The following is a 17,180-nucleotide window of genomic DNA, read 5'->3' as shown; positions in this document are numbered from 1 at the left end:
GAGGCATCGCCTGCGCAGTTTCAATGTTTATAATAGTAATTCCTTTCACTTAAATAGCGCTTTTCTGGACACTCCACTCAAAGCGCTTTACAGGTAATGGGGACTCCCCTCCACCACCACCAATGTGTAGTCCCCACCTGGATGATGCGACAGCAGCCATAGTGTGCCAGAATGCTCACCACACACCAGCTATCCGTGGGGAGGAGAGCAAAGTAATAGGGATTATTAGGAGGCCATGATTGGTAAGGACCAAGGGGAAATTTGGCCAGGACGCTGGGGTTACACCCCTACTCTTTTCAAGAAACGCCCTGGGATTTTTAATGACCACAGAAAGTCAGGACCTTGGTTTTATGTCTCATCCGAAGGACAGCGCCTTTATACGGTACAGTGTCCCCTTCACTATACTGGGGCATTAGGGCCCACTCACACTGCAGGGTGAGCGCCCCCTGCTGGCCCCACTAGCACCTCTTCCAGCAGCAACCTTCGTTTTTCCCAGGAGGTCTCCCATCCAGGTACAGGCCAGGCTCACACCTGCTGAGCTTCAGCGGGCTGCCAGTTGTGAGTTGCAGGGTGATGTGGCTGCTGGCTCAGCAATGTTCCCGTCTAACATAAGCACTTTCAGATTACGTTTGACCGTACAGATTGCTGTACCCAAAATGTTTTGTCCGTGTGTCACTTACTATGATGTCAGCGAAATGAAAAGAGAGAGAGAGAGAGAGAGAGAGCTGCTGCCTCCACGCGAGTCTCACTGCCAGGACTGTTCTGTTGTTCTCAGGATATCTCCATCTTCACTCTGGTGGACGTGGTGCTGAAGGCCGATGGCGCCCCGATGAAATACAGCGCAGTGTTGAAGCAGCCTTCTGAGAAAACATCACAGAACTCCACAGACTCCGAGTAAGGCTGAACACAGAGCCAAAAAAGTACAAAACATACCAAACCTGCAATGAGGAGGCACAGGCTTTGTTTTAAAAAGTGTTTCACAAGCACAGACCATCTCGTTCATATTTTATCTTTTTACTTTAATTTTTAAATTGGTAAAGTTTAGAACCATATTTATTCTCTGCTGACTGTTTTGGGGGATAAAATAGAACTGGGGGCCAAAGCAGTTAAATGAATGAACTGGTTTTTTTTTTATTATTGGAGATATAGATTTCCCTAATTATTCAGTGTATAGTCTGTGCAAACTTAATTTTATGAGACATTTAAGTTTTAGGAAGAAGCTTTAAAGTTATTGAAGCTTTAAAATTATTAGGAATCTTGGAGATTGTAGGAGCCTTCAGCTGAGAATTTAATAATGAAGAAAGAACTGTTCCCCCTAATTAATTTTACATCACAATATATCATTGTGTTAGGTGGATGACTTTTATTACTTTACATTCTCATTAAAGAAGCCAAGCCAAACTGAAGACATTTTAAATACCTCATTTAATTTTTCTCATGCATTTACAGAGTAACTTTGAAAGCCTCAATTGATTACAACTGCAAAGACATCATAGAAAAGTTCTGATTATTTAAACAGAATTAAATTATAATGTCTTAAGGCACTGTATACAGCGGAATTGGGCACATAAATGCAGTTAATACATTTTTCATTTTTTGTTCAATATTGGAAATGTAATGGCAAATCTTGATTTTATTTTTTTCATGTACAGAATATAAAAAATGTTTACTTGATGGACATTCACCTGTTTAGGGAATGATATTGCCACTTCTTACTTTAATGTTTACAAGTGCTTGTAAAATTGAACATGATTTTGTGAATTGCACCCATGATGCAAGTGCTGTAACTTTTACTCTGAGGCTTAGTTTTACATTCTGTATAATATTTTTTGTAATTTCAAGTGTTTTTTAGTGTTTTTAAGTGCTGACATTTTTATGATGTCTGTTAACATCGTCTGTGTGCAAAACTATAAATGAAGGAGAAAGTCCTGTTAATAGGTTCAAGTGTGTCCTGTTCATCTTACAATAATGAGTAATGTGAAGCTAGCGGACAGTTCCTGTCTAGATCAATAAATTTGAACCATGACATGTTAAAGCACTACAGACGCCACAAATATTCTTGTTCATTTTCTTTTTATAATTATGCTTTTTACCCCAAATATTTACTTTCAATTTTTAGTGACTTAATCAAAGGGCTTCCCTGTGTTTCAGCTACACTTTTGAAAACCTTTTAAAATAATGGAAGAATCTTGTCTTTTACTTATTGTATCTGCTTTTTTTGCTACCTGAAGAAGAGTTAATGCGTTATATTGCTTTGAAAAAAAAAGACTTATTTATTAATGTCAATTCAGAAGGCTTGTGCTGAATGGTTCCCTGTGATATTCCTAATCACATGGAATGTAAACATATTCAGAAGTCAGAACATCTTTAAATTGGTTGAGCTGTAAATAAAGCATTCCCAGTAGATGTGTTGAGTATGTCTGCATGATGGTGAAGTTAGCATGACCAAAATTCTATGTATTGTACATCTGTTTTTTTTTTCCTGTTTATTTTAAATTATCTTTCCTCTTGGGGTTTTATTTCATTGTTCAGGTTTTTGCCTTATTTTCAGGTTCAGATTTTTTTCAGGTTTTGCCTTATTGTACCCATATATTTCCTGGAACTTTAATTTGAAATGTTGTGGGGAAAAGATGTTCTTTTAATTCTGAGGCATGTTTTCTGTTTTCTTTGCTTGATCAGTGAAATACATATTCCTCACTACTGTATGAAGCCACGACCATCTGTTCCTGTGAGAATTTGTGCCAGAATGAAACATTTCAGTACTGTCAAACTTCATTATACAGCCCACAAACCTGTAATTATTTTCTTTTGGCTTTTTGAAAGTGTCCATTGTTTTTATTTTTTGGCATAAAAACCTTAATTTGGATGCAGTTTAAGAGCTTCATGTTAAAATATTTTTTTGGCCAAAATATGAAGTAACTTTTTTGTCTGAATTTTGTGTGTTACAGCATCCGCCGAATTAGAAATAACATTTTAACCTTTTTGAGCATCCTATAGTTTTATTCTCATTTTATATCTACTGTAGCAATGTAATTCCATAAAATTTGCCTGATTGTCCTGATGAGATAACAAGAACTAATGCATAATCTGGTACGCCTGAATACTTGATAATGACTGTATGAGTACTACAGCGATGTGTAGTTAGTCATTTCCAATTAGGAATGGTTTGCAATTAAAATAGACAGTATACTACAGTGTTAATCCTGAAGAAAACCATTCTGCTTTTCTTTTACTTCTCAGAATGAACCTTTACAGCTTCCTTTGGAGCTTTCACACTGATACGACACCCCCTTCTAACTGTTAATGTTATATGTGTACACACTGTATGTGCAGTGATTTAAATTAAGCAGTCTGACTCACCTAGTATGTGAAACTTAAAGACAATTATCTCATGGAGTGGAAGAAGGAAATCTGCTTTTTCTTCTACATGAAGCCTTATGAACATGAGACATCCTATAAGGATAAAAATTAGTATGCAAGTTAGTCTTCCACTGATTTCTTTATTAATACAGGAGTGTTTTAATTTTTATTTTTCAGCCAAGACCGCAAGAGTCAGGTCTGCAATAGTAACTGTTAGCAGAAGAGATTGCTTGTGTAAACTTGTTTCTCTTCCCTCTTCTGCGGTGCTGTCTGGTGTAACCTGTAAAGGGGTGATGGGGTGTAACTTGTAGACCTTATAAAAAATGTTAATGCTGCTATGCGTCAAAGGTGGGGGGGGGGGGATTTGTGCTGTTTAAAGGCATTTAACCTGAGCACAAATTCAGCTTCACAATCCAGACTTTGTAACATCAGGTCTGAGTCATTTCACTAGATTGCCCAAGTGGTGGCATCTTTTTGGTAGGGACACTGCCAGAGGGTAGAGTTGGGGTTAAGGAGAAACGGCTGTTTTGGGTTCCAATGACATTAAGAGACCCGTCCAACTCCCTGGGCACTTGGCGGGTGACATCACCGAGGAGCATGCCAGTCCTCCAGCTGGCACAGGACCTCCGGTGTCGCCCAGCAGGGCATCAGAGCCTCTGTGTGGCCCGTCTGCGCTCCCTCGGTCTCCCGGCAGGGTACAGGCATGGGCTCCGTGACCTGAGACGTGAAGAGACAGCGACTGGCGAGTCCAGATTGGACATGTGGGCCATAACAGAGGGCGGGGGCAGGAGTGAGACCCCACTCATGTCTGACGTGTTTGTTTACTTTGATCATCTTGCTGCTCTGTGGATATAAATAAAGCACTTTTACCCCCTCTGACACTGTAACACTTTTTTCGCCATACTGTACACACAAATCATAATGGGCAGTCTGTTTCAGATCAATCTGGACAAAACACTTGTGAAATACCATAATTAATATGTGAAAAACAATGCTGAAATGCTGATTAAATTCCTGTTGTTCTACTTAATTTTGTGTAAAGTTAAATACATTCTGACTACTTTCTGCTGAGCCTTTCATTTCTATATTGAGATCATTCACAGAGAACATGTTCATTGCAACTAAAATTTCGATTTCCAGTACTTTCTTTCAAGAGAGTCAAGAGAAAGATCTTTGTTGCTATACTTCAAACTGAGTAGTACAGTAGCTGTAAGAAAAAAGATGGGGAACAAAGTCTGCGATACATCGGCTTAGCATGAAACCCAGGGCCAAGCCCTTCGCCATTTGAAAATGTCTTTGGCAGGAGGTCCAATGAACTGTTAATTACAGACACGTGGTGTTTGGTCTCTGTGAACTTTGGTTCGTGCTTTGGAGAAAATATCCAGCTTTGACTTTTAAGATAATGCGATGTTGTTAAACATTGTCAGATACAGTAAATTTGTATCTTACTAATGTATGCTTTTGATCTTTTTAATGTCAATGAGGTTTGGTTTGAGGTTTTGACATGATCTGATTAATAGACTGGCTATGTAAACAGTTTTCAAAATTCATCTCGACACGAAACAGCAAGAGTTTTGAGTTTCAGGCGTTCCTCCATTTACTGTAACTACTTGAAAAATCTCCTTGCGTGGCAGTTTGCTCTAAAGTAGCAATTGACTTGGTGTAAGCTAATAAAACACAGAAGAGGTAAGAATCCTTATCTCATTGTCCACATTGATAATGCACACCCATTTTATATGAGGGGTTTGGTTAAGTCATTCCAGAATAGATGAGGTTGTAGCCGATATTTAATCATATTGCCCAGAGTATACAGTAACTATATTGGCTATGTGCTGTAAATAGATGTTTTCCTATACCTGAAAAAGAATTAAAACCATTGTGGAAGTATGACTTAAGACATTGTGTTTGCAGTGGTAGTGAGCCATCTTTAAGATGTGTTTTATTCTGAGATAAACTTCCTTTGCTGGTTAGTATTATGGAAACTGTACTTCCCTAAGTAAGGTTTCAATATAAATATTTTTTATTTAGTGCAATCCAATCGTTAATTTACCCAAATACATTGTTCTACACCCGGTCACTCAATGATCAATATATTTGCTCTGCAATTTGGTATTCCATACAGAAGAAAATCAAACAAAATAAAATTGAAGAACTCAAAAAATGATGCTCATCAAAAGCAATAACATTGTGTTGCCTGAACAGCCTAAACAGGGAAGAACATTGTGAATAATGCACTTATTGAATCCAATCCAAGTGAATCCAATTTGATTATCAGCTGTCATTAGCGTGAAACAAAATCAGATTTAATACTGTAAGCAAGGTGAAATAAATGGTTTTAATAAAATGTTCCTCTTTCCTGCTTTACTGATCAATACAAAATTCACAAGTGTCCATTGCAGAAACTTGTTTTTATACAAAGCACATTCATATCCACATACAGTAGGTATTTCAGATTGAAAGTCCTGTAAATCAGCAGACTTTGTCATTGTATGAAAAATTCTTGACAGATATAAGAAGGGACCAGAGGATAAAAATGTAATTCCTTTCAATATTACACTGACATTATTTTTCATCTCGATTTACCACCTGCTAAATTTGGAAAAAAAAATACTAATAAGTGGGACTTACATTCCTTAAAAGAAACAAAACGCCTGCTGCTCTAGTTACTGACTACTAAACTGTTTTAACATATTGGAAAAATTCTGAACTCCATAACTTTTGTTTCAATTTGTCTTTGAAGAGTTTTTCACTAAGACGATGATAAGAACCCAAGATACTAAAGAGCATTAATACAGCTGAAAGAAAAATTGGATATTGAGGACTTAATCTCTTGCATGAATTCACACAGACTCTGAGGTTAGAACAGCTTTCAACGACATAACACTTATAAATCCTGCAGACTGAAATGATTACAGTAAAAATATTAAGCAGATATAGAATATATCTTTCTAATTATGCATGTATTTATAAAAATAGATTTTGATTAAAGGTTTTTGGAATCATTTTCATTAATCGATTTCTCATGATTGGCTGTGATACATTCAGGTGACGTCTGTAAATCACATTATTAGTGAGAAAAGTTGATTAGGCTCAGGTGTTGAGGTGATTTAACCTGTTGAATGTTAAGCCAGGTGAAAACTGAGAAAGGAAAATACAGAAAATCGCCAACACACCCCACTTATCAAGGGGACAACACCTTCATGCCATCAGTATGCTGGAGACAGGACCGAATCAACACATCACTTGTAGTCGTGGTGTTCAGAGTCAGCAGTTTCAATCCTGGCAAGACATTGGAGCCAAACAGTCTGGCAACGACATGGATCTGGGAGATCAGGAGTCATGACACCTCACCAAGATCGAAGGAGAGTTCCAAGTGTAGTGGTCTGGGTAAGAGTGTCGAATGTAATCCCTGCAGAACTCCAGTTGCTGATGGTTTGGGAAACGAGAAGCTTCATGTCCTGAGGAACCCAGGTAAAATGGACACAGCGAGGAGGAGGCTGACAGAGCCATGACTGCCACTTCCTGAGTTGGGCTCTGGGGGACAGTCGGTATAGGGCTCAAGACAGGCAGCGTAGGCCAGCACATGGGCTATGTAGTTCTGCTCTTTCACTCCATGAAACAGGTGAGCCATGGGACCCTGGGCAAAAATGGCCACATCTTCCCCACCATGCGTCTCGGAGTCCAGGGGAACAGCAGCCTGCTGCATGTACTCTTCATCCACTGGCAAGACCGGAGCAGAGGCAGAGAGACAGGGGAGTGAGAGACCAGCACCCAGAACCGCTAAACTCCCATCCAAAACACTGGGCAATGCTAACACGAGCCTGGTTCATTTTGAACTTGTACCAGAAACTGATAAGGTGCAATATGAAGAGAAAGAAAAAGACAACAGATGCCATATAGAAAAAAGCTTTAACTGTAATGCATATGGACAGGGCCACTATCGTCAGTGTCTTTAGAAGTGCAGGCGGATCTTAAATCTCCTACGATTTGGTAGAACTTAGTTGATTAATTACCTCTACCATCCACCAGGTTACACTAATAAAAGGGTTAACTTACTTATTTCAACTAGCTCACTAACTTGGGAGTAGCAATCAGAAGTCTTACACTGTAACAGCAGTTGGAGCCAGTTATCACATCGTTGCACTCGGTTGGCCTCCAGACCATGTGGATATATATTATGTATCATTTAATGTCTGGAATGCAGATTACTTGCACAGTTCCCTAGCTCCTGCCATGATTCTTGTCTTTTGACACAATCCACTGTGATTCAGATGACATATTAATGGATAAGTTCAAAATAATACAGTACCTAGATAATTTAATATGTGTAGCTGAAAAGGGGTACAATTATCTTGCTTTTTCTATAAATGTGAACAGTTGATAATTTGTCTCTTACTTTAATTTTTGGCCTTGAGAAATACAAGCTACAGAATATTGCTATAATGATGCACCACTTCTTTGGTATATATCAACCCTCACTTCCAAAATAACGTGAACTATGGATATGTACATTGTGATCCCTCCTGTCGATTTTTGTTTTGTGCTACTAATACTAATAAAATATCAGAATACAATTACTACATACATAAATGTGATAAGTGCATTTACCATATTTTTTAAACTATTTAAAGAGGAAAACTAAAGTACTAAAGTTACTACCAACAATTATAATCCAACATCAGATTTTTGGAAAGCAAGAGAAGTATCTATTTAACACAGCCAGATGAATTTACTAAAATTCATTCCCTGGTAACAAATTCCTGTGACAAAGGGTGACATGCGATGATTCAGTATTTTTGTGCAAATTTGTCTGTAACAACCTCAATCACGTATTTTAAAAATTCTACCTGTACAGGTGTTAGTCAATTTAAAGAATAGAAGACATACACATCTGAACATACAGTACACATAGACATACTGTACACTTACAGTAATCAACGTAAGTAATATTTGCTCTTGTGCCATTTTCAAGCAGATATCCTGGTCCGTTGGCATACAGGATACTGGTATATGGCAAATCATCTTCAGCCATCTCTGGGACTAGACCTAAGGAAAAAAGATCTGTACACTTTACATTTTAATGGCTATTTTTCCCAAATGCTTGAGTTTTAGAAAAAAGAATAAGTTAAATTAGACATAAAGTTGTACAATTTGCAAAATACCTTTATCATCTTTCACTTTAACAAACCTTTTGCTTAGGGACTGACTTTAGTTTTGAAGGAATCTCTTGCTTAGGCTTTTTTAAGCTATGCTCTGGTCAGGCCCTCCCTGTGCGTATTATGAGAATGCTCACACAGCCGGAATGATTGGGAGGAGCGTACCGAAAATGGGATTCCCTCTGGGGGTGTTTCCCCCGAAGGTAAAGACATGGGAGTGGTCAGCGGTGACGACGGTCAGCGTGTCGGAGTCTCTGGTCAGCTGGGAGGCACGCTGAATGGCCCGGTCAAACATAACCGCCTCTGTCAGGGCCAGCTTGGCAATGCCATCATGGTGTCCATGGTCAATTCTTCCTCTTAAATCAGATCAATACAATAAGATGCATCCTCACTTACGTACTGTAGATAAGAGTACTTTACAAAAATATACTATCGGAACAAAACCCAAGCCTTCCATAAGAAGTAGTCACAGTTCCAGTCTTTATTTACAGAGGGAAGGGCAGTCTCAAAGGCAAGAGCCCAATAGCACCTAAAACCATTGACTGGTATTTGTGCTGAACCAATGATGGTGGTGGCCTGGAATTGTCCCCAGTGAATTTGAAACCTATCTGATAAAATGGGGAAAAACATGGGAAATAAGACTTTCTGCTTCATTTCAGGTACAGTAGGAGCAAGCCATTTGACTCACTGAATCCGAAAGACTGGCAGCCTTACGTCCTACTCCTAGCATAAAGAATATCTTAAAAATCATGGTTGCTGCTAAAGAATGAAATAAGGTAATTCTACTGCTCATTTTAGGCAATAAACAAGGTCCACAGGATTTCAGGCTGATGTCTCCTGTGCTGTATGTGGAAATGTAAGGGGATACTTATCCTCCACAAAGAGAAAAAAGCCTTTCGGGTTCTTGCTGAGGATCTGAATGGCTTTTTCAGTCATCTCTATTATAGAAGGATCCCGTGTGGAGTTGCGATATAACTCAAACCTCATGTCTTTGGCCTCAAAAAGACCTGGAATCCAAAAGATGTTGTTTTAACTTCTCAACTTCTCAACGCAGAGAAGGGGCTCAGTATTCATAGGGATATGATTTTTAAACCCATGCAATGTAATAAATGTTTATTGTGGTGAGATAATATTGTTATACTTTCTTCTTTTTGCTGGCCTCTGCATTGCAAGTTTTTACGTGGAAGGACTAAATAAAATAAAAACAGGATAATTAAAATTATTAGAAGCTTGTAAACCTAATAAATTGATATATAAAATAAAACCAAGCACTGGCCATAAGCATTAAGCTGTGTGCTAGAGTTTGCTGACATATTTAAGTATTAACTTGAAATTGTAAATCAGAGGTTGAACTACAGGAACATGATAATGTCTTCACAAAACTGGAAAATATCACAAACTGTGGTACTATTTCTCTCTTTTCTGTCTGTAATATGCAAAATAATCCGTAACTATCCCCTGCTACAGATTAGCTGTCTGTTCAGCACCAAACAAATGCCATTACCCATGAGACAGTTGGTTGAATTTACATCCACGGCATCGAATTGCTCTTTGTGCCACACGTATTGCGCATTCTTTGACTGTAATAGAAAAATAAGAAAAGATTACTGCTAGGATTTCATTCAAATAACAGACATTTCCTTAAATCATTTTAACAGGTCCAGAACTTTGATGATTTAGCGATTTGGATCATGAAGGAGGTGGTTGTGCTGAACACTGGGAATGATTCAACGGTCTAGTCCTTTTCAAGGCTCATCGTCCAGAAGGGCAGTTAATAAGAGTGCAGCGTGACCTCTGTTCTGCACAGTGAACCTCCGAGATGAGCAGTACCTTCCGTGCCTCCAGCCACAGCTCAATGAGGTTTTTCCCGTCTTTCCGCTTGCCGCGGCGGGAAGACGATGTCGGGTACTCGGGATCTGGGGTCCCCTTGGGAGTCATGTACATCCGCCCTCCTCCTAGGATGACCTTTGGGGCGACGACAAGATGGTGAAGATCGTTGGATTTTTTAGTTCTCAATTTATGGCTGTTTTTTATAGGTAACTGTTCCTATGCTGAAAACCAGACTACAACATTTCAAACTTCAATAAATTCAATACATTAACAGTGATAGAAATAGTGAAAATAGCAAACTGGTCTTCACAGAGTACCTCATGTGGCTTTTCCTGTGAATTCTTACTTCAGCTTTCAGCTGAACTTGTACTCCCTCCAACAGCCTTAACAGACAAAATGAAGGTTTGCTGTTTGTATATACAACGAGACATTCGATTAAAAACTGTGCGTTGTCCACTGCCCTTTGACATTCTCAGACCTGCAAAGAGTGAAGCCCCTGCAACAGTCTCTCTCTACAGTTAACAAGGCCTTACGTCTATGTCGGTGTTGAAAACCAGCTGCGTGGCCAAGTCTTTGCAGCCATCTCTGAGGGCACTGGAGGAGAGGTCGGCATCGCTGTACCAGCTGCGGCTCACAGAGTGGGCATAGGAGGCCGCAGGAGAGGCGTGCTGGACGCGGGTGGTGGTCACAATGCCCACGGATTTGCCTGCAGTGACCAGACACAAAGACCTGAGACTCTTCCATACGCAGCTACTGTCCCCATTGGGAAAGCTGTGCTGAATTTATCACATCAGGAGCCCAGCTCTTGTTCCTTATTTCTGCTATCCAGCCGGTGTTATAGGTCTCTTCTTCTTCAGAACAAGGAAAGGCTTTAACTCATCTATTTAAGCCAAAAATGAGCTGAATTAAGTAAAAGTGGAAAGAAATACAGAAACCTTCTGGCCTCCCAGGACTGGAGCTGCACACCCTAGCATTAGTTGAATCTCCTGATATGAGGTGTTCTTGCCATAATGTACAGTAGATGTATTAAAGCTTCATGAACCTGTTCTTGGACTTATTTTAGGGTCACGTCTGTTTACTACTAACTTAAGAACATTAATCATAATGAAGACAATTCAGAGTTCTTTCACCAAGAAAATCATTTCATAATTGTTAGGGAAGCAGCACATCTTGAGAGAAATGTTGCTGCAGAGCCAACATCAAACATCAATTAAACCAATGCAGTAATAATGGAATTACTTTTAGCTCTCCTGAAATTGTTTTCAGCTTTTGCACGTTGGAAGCTTCCTTTTAACTATTGGATTTTACAATTGATTTGCAAATCTCTACATTCAGAGGAGACACAAACGGGTAACCATTAAGCAAACTCATTGCTTCAATTAATGATAGTTCAATTAAATAGCCGAGAGCTTCATTGGCAGGGGTCATGGGATCCCCAGGATCTCCAGTGTTTCCCAACTCTCTCGGTGTTCTTCCAGCTGAGCTAATTGGCAAACTAATTGATTTCCATTTTCTCTCTGAGGTAAGGTATACACTGTGGTTTAAAGTTTGCTTTCAGCATTTACCAATCTAAATGGGACTGGAGTTGGCTATGAATGCTGTAAGGGTTTGAGTTTCCTGCCCATGACGAGACTAGGGGCTTGAGACAACGTGGTGACTATAAATTACTTTCACAAACTTCACGTTTTTGGACTTAATACGGAATTTGTTGAATTTCCATCAATTAATATACCGTCAATTAATATATTTTGTTACCAAAATTTAACAACCGGTCTGAGGAATGGGTCTGCAGGTCCCCTGGAAGAGGCCAGTTTAAGTGCTGGTCCCGGAGACCCCCATAGCTGTAGACATTCATTGCAGCCGAGGTCTTTACATAAATGAACCAACAATTTGCTTGGCTGGATCCAGAGTTTATTTTTCCTAACCAAAGCTTAGAGATTTTAAGCTACACAATAAACTCAAAAGCTACAAGGCAACCTCCTAGACGGTTAGGCACTGAAAACAACATCAAGATGTCAAGCTAAACCTATTATAAGGTCTATTAAGTGTTAGATTATTTGAGTGTTCGGGTGAAACAAAAACCAGCAGATGTAGAGTCCCCAGGACTAGAGACGTCTGCTCTAGAGGGTCTGTCTCTTGTCGAACATAAGCCATTGCCATTTCGGGGAAGCAAAGGGTGAATTCTGCCATGTAGAAACCCCCTCAAGAGCAGGCAGCCTAAGCCGGTGCACTGCTCATCACTGTGAGTCCTGTCTGTACCTTGGGCCTTGGCGCGGTGCAGCACTGAGTACACCTCGTTGCCGAAGGTGCTATTGCACTTGTAGGCCACAGCGGCGGCGCTCACTCCCACTGTTTTGGCATTGGCCTTCACTCCACAGAGGTAGGCGGTGCCCGTGCTCGCGCTGTCTGCCACCTGCATGTCAACGCTGTACGTCTGGAGAAAACACACGCCGCAGTCACTTGTGGACCTACTGTATGGGGGCTGCGGGATGGGAATTACTGACAAGTACCTGGTCACAGCTTGATGGCGACTTTCACAATAACCTCAGTAATTATGCAATTAAAACTGATTTTCTGCCGTCGCATTGCGACTATGCTTCCAATATGTTGTGAAAAGATATTTCAACTGGACCTTCTCTCTTCAGTTATAATCTAACCTGAAGTCCAGTGACCAATGTTTTAATATTAGTCTTTGTCAAATTGTATTTTGCATTTTGCGCCTGTCTGCCTTTCAGTGTTGCAAATTGACCTGACAAACAAGACAATCAGTAAGTGATAAGGGCACAATACTGTGTTATCTACTGGGCTGTGAGTGTTCTTTTTTCTTCTAATCCCTTTTTTCCCCATCCTATAACAGACAGCCTGGTTGCCTGAGCCTCAGCCGAGCTCACCTTGGAAAGAGCGAGGTGTGGGAAGGTGTCCATGGTCAGAACTGTCTCTTCCCCGGAGTTCCCCTCCATCTGTCCCTTCAGGATCCGGGTGGCCGAAACGGTGGAAACTCCCATTCCTGTAAGAGGCACTGACCATGCCCTCATCCATAGCAGCAGATAGAGGAGAAAGAGTAGCCTGCGCTACTTGTTCTTGGGTTTTTAAATTACAGTACTTCACATATGCTCAGATATGTTGAATTCTTCATCTGCATTCACTTTTGTGATGCAAACCACTGGCATGTGGTTTGCGGATGAAACAAATGGCTGTTGCAGCGTCCCCACTAAACAGAGCGTACCACTGTGGTCATGGGTTAAACTGTGGCTTGTACGCAAAGCACTCTGGGAATCTGGAATTGATTAGTTTAGCCAATTGGTTTAGCACAGGTTTGCCTGGTGTTACTCTCTTGCTGGTGTACAAATATATCTTCGTTATAGATACTTTAATTAATTAATTTTTGATTCAAGCAAGATTAACCATGCTCCCCTTTTATTCTCACTTTGGTTTATGGTTGTAAGATAAGTCAGGAAGAAAAAAATTACAAGAACGAGACAAGACCAAAATTAATTTGGATTTTCTCTTAGAAACAGGTAGAAATGCAAGTGAAAATCAAAACCTTTGATCTGAGATAATCTAATTTAAAAGTCCTTCGGGCTTTGCTTTTGTGTAAAGAAATCAGCTCAGAAAACATCAGCCCTTCTTCTCTATCTCCTGACACTCAGAATCCTACACCAGTGGCCAAGTGGATTATACAGATAAGGAGAACCAATGCTTCAGCAGTAAAAACAGAGGCAGATACGGGTGTTATTATTAAAGTTAAGGATATATCGGGCTTTGTCAGCAATGGGATGTGCTTTTAGAATAACAGGGAGAGTCCATCAGGAATTACTCATGCTTGTTATTTTTTTAAGTCTGTTGGAACACATGAAGGACTTCAGGGCCATTTGCGAGATGCCCATTTTTCCCTGAATTGCTGAAGTAGAGCTTCTCCCTTAGGAATTTGCTTATTCTGTAACACGGCGCGGAAAGATAAGTTAGTGATGAGTGTCCCCCGGGTATGAGGTAATGTGCAAACCATGAATATGAGTCGGATTAAATTGTGAAAGCCTTGCTTTGTGTTGCCCACTTTAAATGTTCTTGTGACACGGGTTGACGCTGTGCTGCGTTTTACCGTCTCCCAAGAAGAGAATGATATTCTTGGCGCGGTGGGAGATTGGCTTCATTTTCAGAGCCGCCTGCAGTGTCTCCTTGGCCTGGGTGTTCCAGTAGGCTGGGTCCTTCTCCTGCATGGGTGTAGCTGCTCAGAGGTAAAATCAGGCCAGGGCTTGTCACTCTCCTGTCCTCTACAGAGAGGAATACTGTAGGTCTATTCCCCAATTACATCCAGTGCTTGTGAGTGCCCCGTTAGGAGGAGCAAAATCATTAATGCATGCATTCAGACAGGGTTAGTGACTGAAATGTAACATTTCTTTTTGTGCTTTGTAAAGGCTTATACCTAAAAAATGTAACATTTCTTCCAAGGCACAGTGATTGGTACTCTGATTGATACAGTATAGCTATGGTAAAATCAATGCACGTTTTTTGGTACAATAAATGCTCACTTTTTGAAAAAAATGGAAAGCTGCATGCGAGACACAAACACACTAATCTAACCATTAAAAATATATCAAGCAGAGTCTGGTAAAATGCATGCAATTTTGCCAGTAAAAATCATGGCACTGCGAATAACACACATGTCAGACTGACCTGAGAGAACACCTGTTAGAAGAAATGCAGCTAGTAGTCCCAGGACCATGCTTTGCTCCATGCGGTGAATCATGTTGTGAAATGTCCCTGAGCACCAATTCAAGAGCGCTCAAATCTCTAGGAAGGGGCTTTTAAACCTAGGGTGTGTTGCAAGACAGGGCCCTGACCAGCACTCATAGGTCAGTAGAGAAAAAGGAAGCTGACTTCAGAAAAGACTGAACCCCCCTTCTGAAACACCCCTTTTAGTAACAGCCAATATCATTGTTTCTTTAAGAAATGTTTTTTTTTACTTTTCTGGTACACATTGACATTTTTTTCTTGTGGATTCTCTGTTGTAATACAAATGAATGAAAACCACAGATGTCTTCAATACATTTCACCAGTTCAGTTCAACAACTTTGGTAATAATCTAAAATGTAGTTTTATGCTGATTTGTGTTTGAAGAACACTGGTGGCATAGCCAGTTTTTTCTTATCTGAATAATATATACAAATTGATAAAAGTACATGTTTTTATTTAGCTGTTGATTCAGAAAGATTACAACAGCACTATGCTGCATACATGCAGATAATGCCTTCATTTCATTTATTTTCATGGAAAATTGCATGTTTCTTTACTTGTAGTTTTTTTTTAACTTTTGGGCCTTAGTGACACATAAGATGCATGTGAAATTATAGAACATGTGAGATTCTCAGACAAAGAGGTACTAGTGAAAAACAATACACCAGGAATAAGAACATCCTGCTAAGTTAGAAGTTCCAATGACAGGGATCACAGCTTAAATATCACTGCATGTTTTTAGCTTCAAAACTGATCTCGGCTTTTAAAGTGAATTTATTCTCCTGGCCATATAGTGCATCTGCAGAGGACTTCCAGTTGCGTGCGGTTAATGAAAAGCCTAATAAAAGGGAAATTAAGCACGCTTTGCGGTTTTAGGGCTCACAGTGCGTCTACAGCACGAGCAGAGAATACAAGAAGAGAAACTGGGAAAAACCCTGAAAGTGCATTGCAGCACATTTGTGGACTAATTTAACAAGGAAATGAGTGAAGAAATTTGCGTCATCTTTTCTGCCAAGCAAGAGATACTGCTGCTAGGACGTGACTCTTTCTTGATTATTTAGGCTATGCCATCCCTGTGCATTTGTACCTGGTGCTATTCTTTGAGAAAGATATGTGCTCTTTGTCACATGTGGGGCGGTGCAGTGGCTCTGTGGCTAAGGATCAACACCTGTGGCTGGAAGGTTGCCGGCTCAAATCCCACGGCTGGCAGAGAAATCCTACTCTGTTGGGCCCCTGAGCAAGGCCCTTAACCCCAACTGCTCCAGGGGTGCTGTATAAATGGCTGACACTGTGCTCTGACCCCAACCTTCTCTCCTTGTCTGTGTGTCTCATGGAGAGCAAGTTGGGGTATGCAAAAAGTCAAATTCCTAATGCAAGAGATTGTATGTGGCCAGGAAAGTGATCTTATTTTATGTTTATGTTTTCCACTAAACTCTGACAGCTGACAATGGGCACCAGGCATGGAGACTGCTCTTTGATTGGTGATATCTTAAGCTGGATATAATCTCAGGGGCATATCCTTGTGAAGTTCAAGTGAGGAGAAAAAAGTAAAACTGTAAAATGGGGAAAAACATCAAAAGGCTGGGATAACAAAATCTCTAAACGTGCGGATTAAGAATGGCATAAACAGGTAGGCTCCTGTTTAACGGTGAACCACAATGGTCGTGTTGCTCTATGTACTTAACACTTTGTCACAGCATTAACCTCAATGAAAGCGTCCTCAATTAAATGCAATGACCTACTATTTTTTTTCAGACCAGCATTATCAGAAAGCAAGCACAAAAGAAATTAAATTGAAGCTGAAAGGGGAATTAATCTCTCTGTTTTAATAGAAGGATGGTGCTCTGCTGAGCACATGAACAAGGTCAGATGGGAAGGGTGCCGCCTTTAAATCATCCCTAGCTGTCGTCTCCCGTCGCTGTCTTCCTACAGCGCCAAGCGGGTCAATCAAGGACAGCATTTCTCCATACGTAAGACTAGAAATTGCATAACACATTTTTTCTTCTTAGATTTTTAATATATAATTGTTTGGTTACTCATGACAGTCTTGGGTTTTGATGCTGACACAGCTTCTGATGGTGCAGCAGTTACACAACTCAA

General features: G+C 40.2%; 2 protein-coding genes across 6 annotated transcripts in view; one reads left to right on the top strand and one right to left on the bottom strand.

Moving 5' to 3' along the window:
- dis3l2 (DIS3 like 3'-5' exoribonuclease 2) overlaps positions 1-10,596 on the top strand; it is a 140,687-nt gene extending 130,091 nt beyond the window's left edge. For 2 of the 5 annotated variants that reach the window (XM_069197302.1, XM_069197303.1), the window contains 3 exons: positions 776-894; positions 9,176-9,292; positions 10,175-10,596. In XM_069197302.1, coding sequence (XP_069053403.1) covers positions 776-894; positions 9,176-9,248 — 192 coding nt within the window. In that variant the 3' untranslated portion in view covers positions 9,249-9,292; positions 10,175-10,596. Of the gene's footprint in view, positions 1-775; positions 4,240-6,100; positions 6,217-6,487; positions 6,578-9,175; positions 9,293-10,174 lie in introns of those variants that run through there. The other 3 variants (XR_001480119.2, XM_015361271.2, XM_015361272.2) reach the window with 3 other exon arrangements.
- LOC102695289 (intestinal-type alkaline phosphatase 1-like) lies at positions 6,729-15,104 on the bottom strand. Its single transcript, XM_069197304.1, has 11 exons — positions 15,021-15,104; positions 14,446-14,571; positions 13,238-13,353; positions 12,606-12,780; positions 10,880-11,052; positions 10,347-10,481; positions 10,021-10,096; positions 9,385-9,523; positions 8,682-8,872; positions 8,290-8,406; positions 6,729-7,080 (listed from the first exon to the last, which is right to left on the bottom strand). Exons 1-11 carry the CDS (start codon positions 15,091-15,093, stop codon positions 6,812-6,814), a joined length of 1,590 nt encoding a protein of 529 aa, XP_069053405.1. The 5' UTR covers positions 15,094-15,104; the 3' UTR covers positions 6,729-6,811.
- Positions 15,105-17,180: the final 2,076 nt, after the last annotated feature.

Source organism: Lepisosteus oculatus, chromosome 13 (assembly GCF_040954835.1).
Source record: "Lepisosteus oculatus isolate fLepOcu1 chromosome 13, fLepOcu1.hap2, whole genome shotgun sequence".
Taxonomy (NCBI): domain Eukaryota; kingdom Metazoa; phylum Chordata; class Actinopteri; order Semionotiformes; family Lepisosteidae; genus Lepisosteus; species Lepisosteus oculatus.
The sequence above is the reverse complement of the archived record's forward strand: the minus strand, read 5'-3'. Positions and strand labels throughout refer to the sequence as shown.

Excerpts from the sequence above, each read along its gene's own strand:
- LOC102695289 (XM_069197304.1), bottom strand. The coding sequence starts at position 15,093 with ATGATTCACCGCATGGAGCAAAGCATGGTCCTGGGACTACTAGCTGCA. Across the intron at positions 14,572-15,020 it reads TCTAACAGGTGTTCTCTCAG|CTACACCCATGCAGGAGAAG; the intron begins GTCAGTCTGACA and ends ACCTCTGAGCAG. Across the intron at positions 8,873-9,384 it reads TTTCTCTTTGTGGAGGATAA|AGGAAGAATTGACCATGGAC; the intron begins GTATCCCCTTAC and ends ATCTGATTTAAG.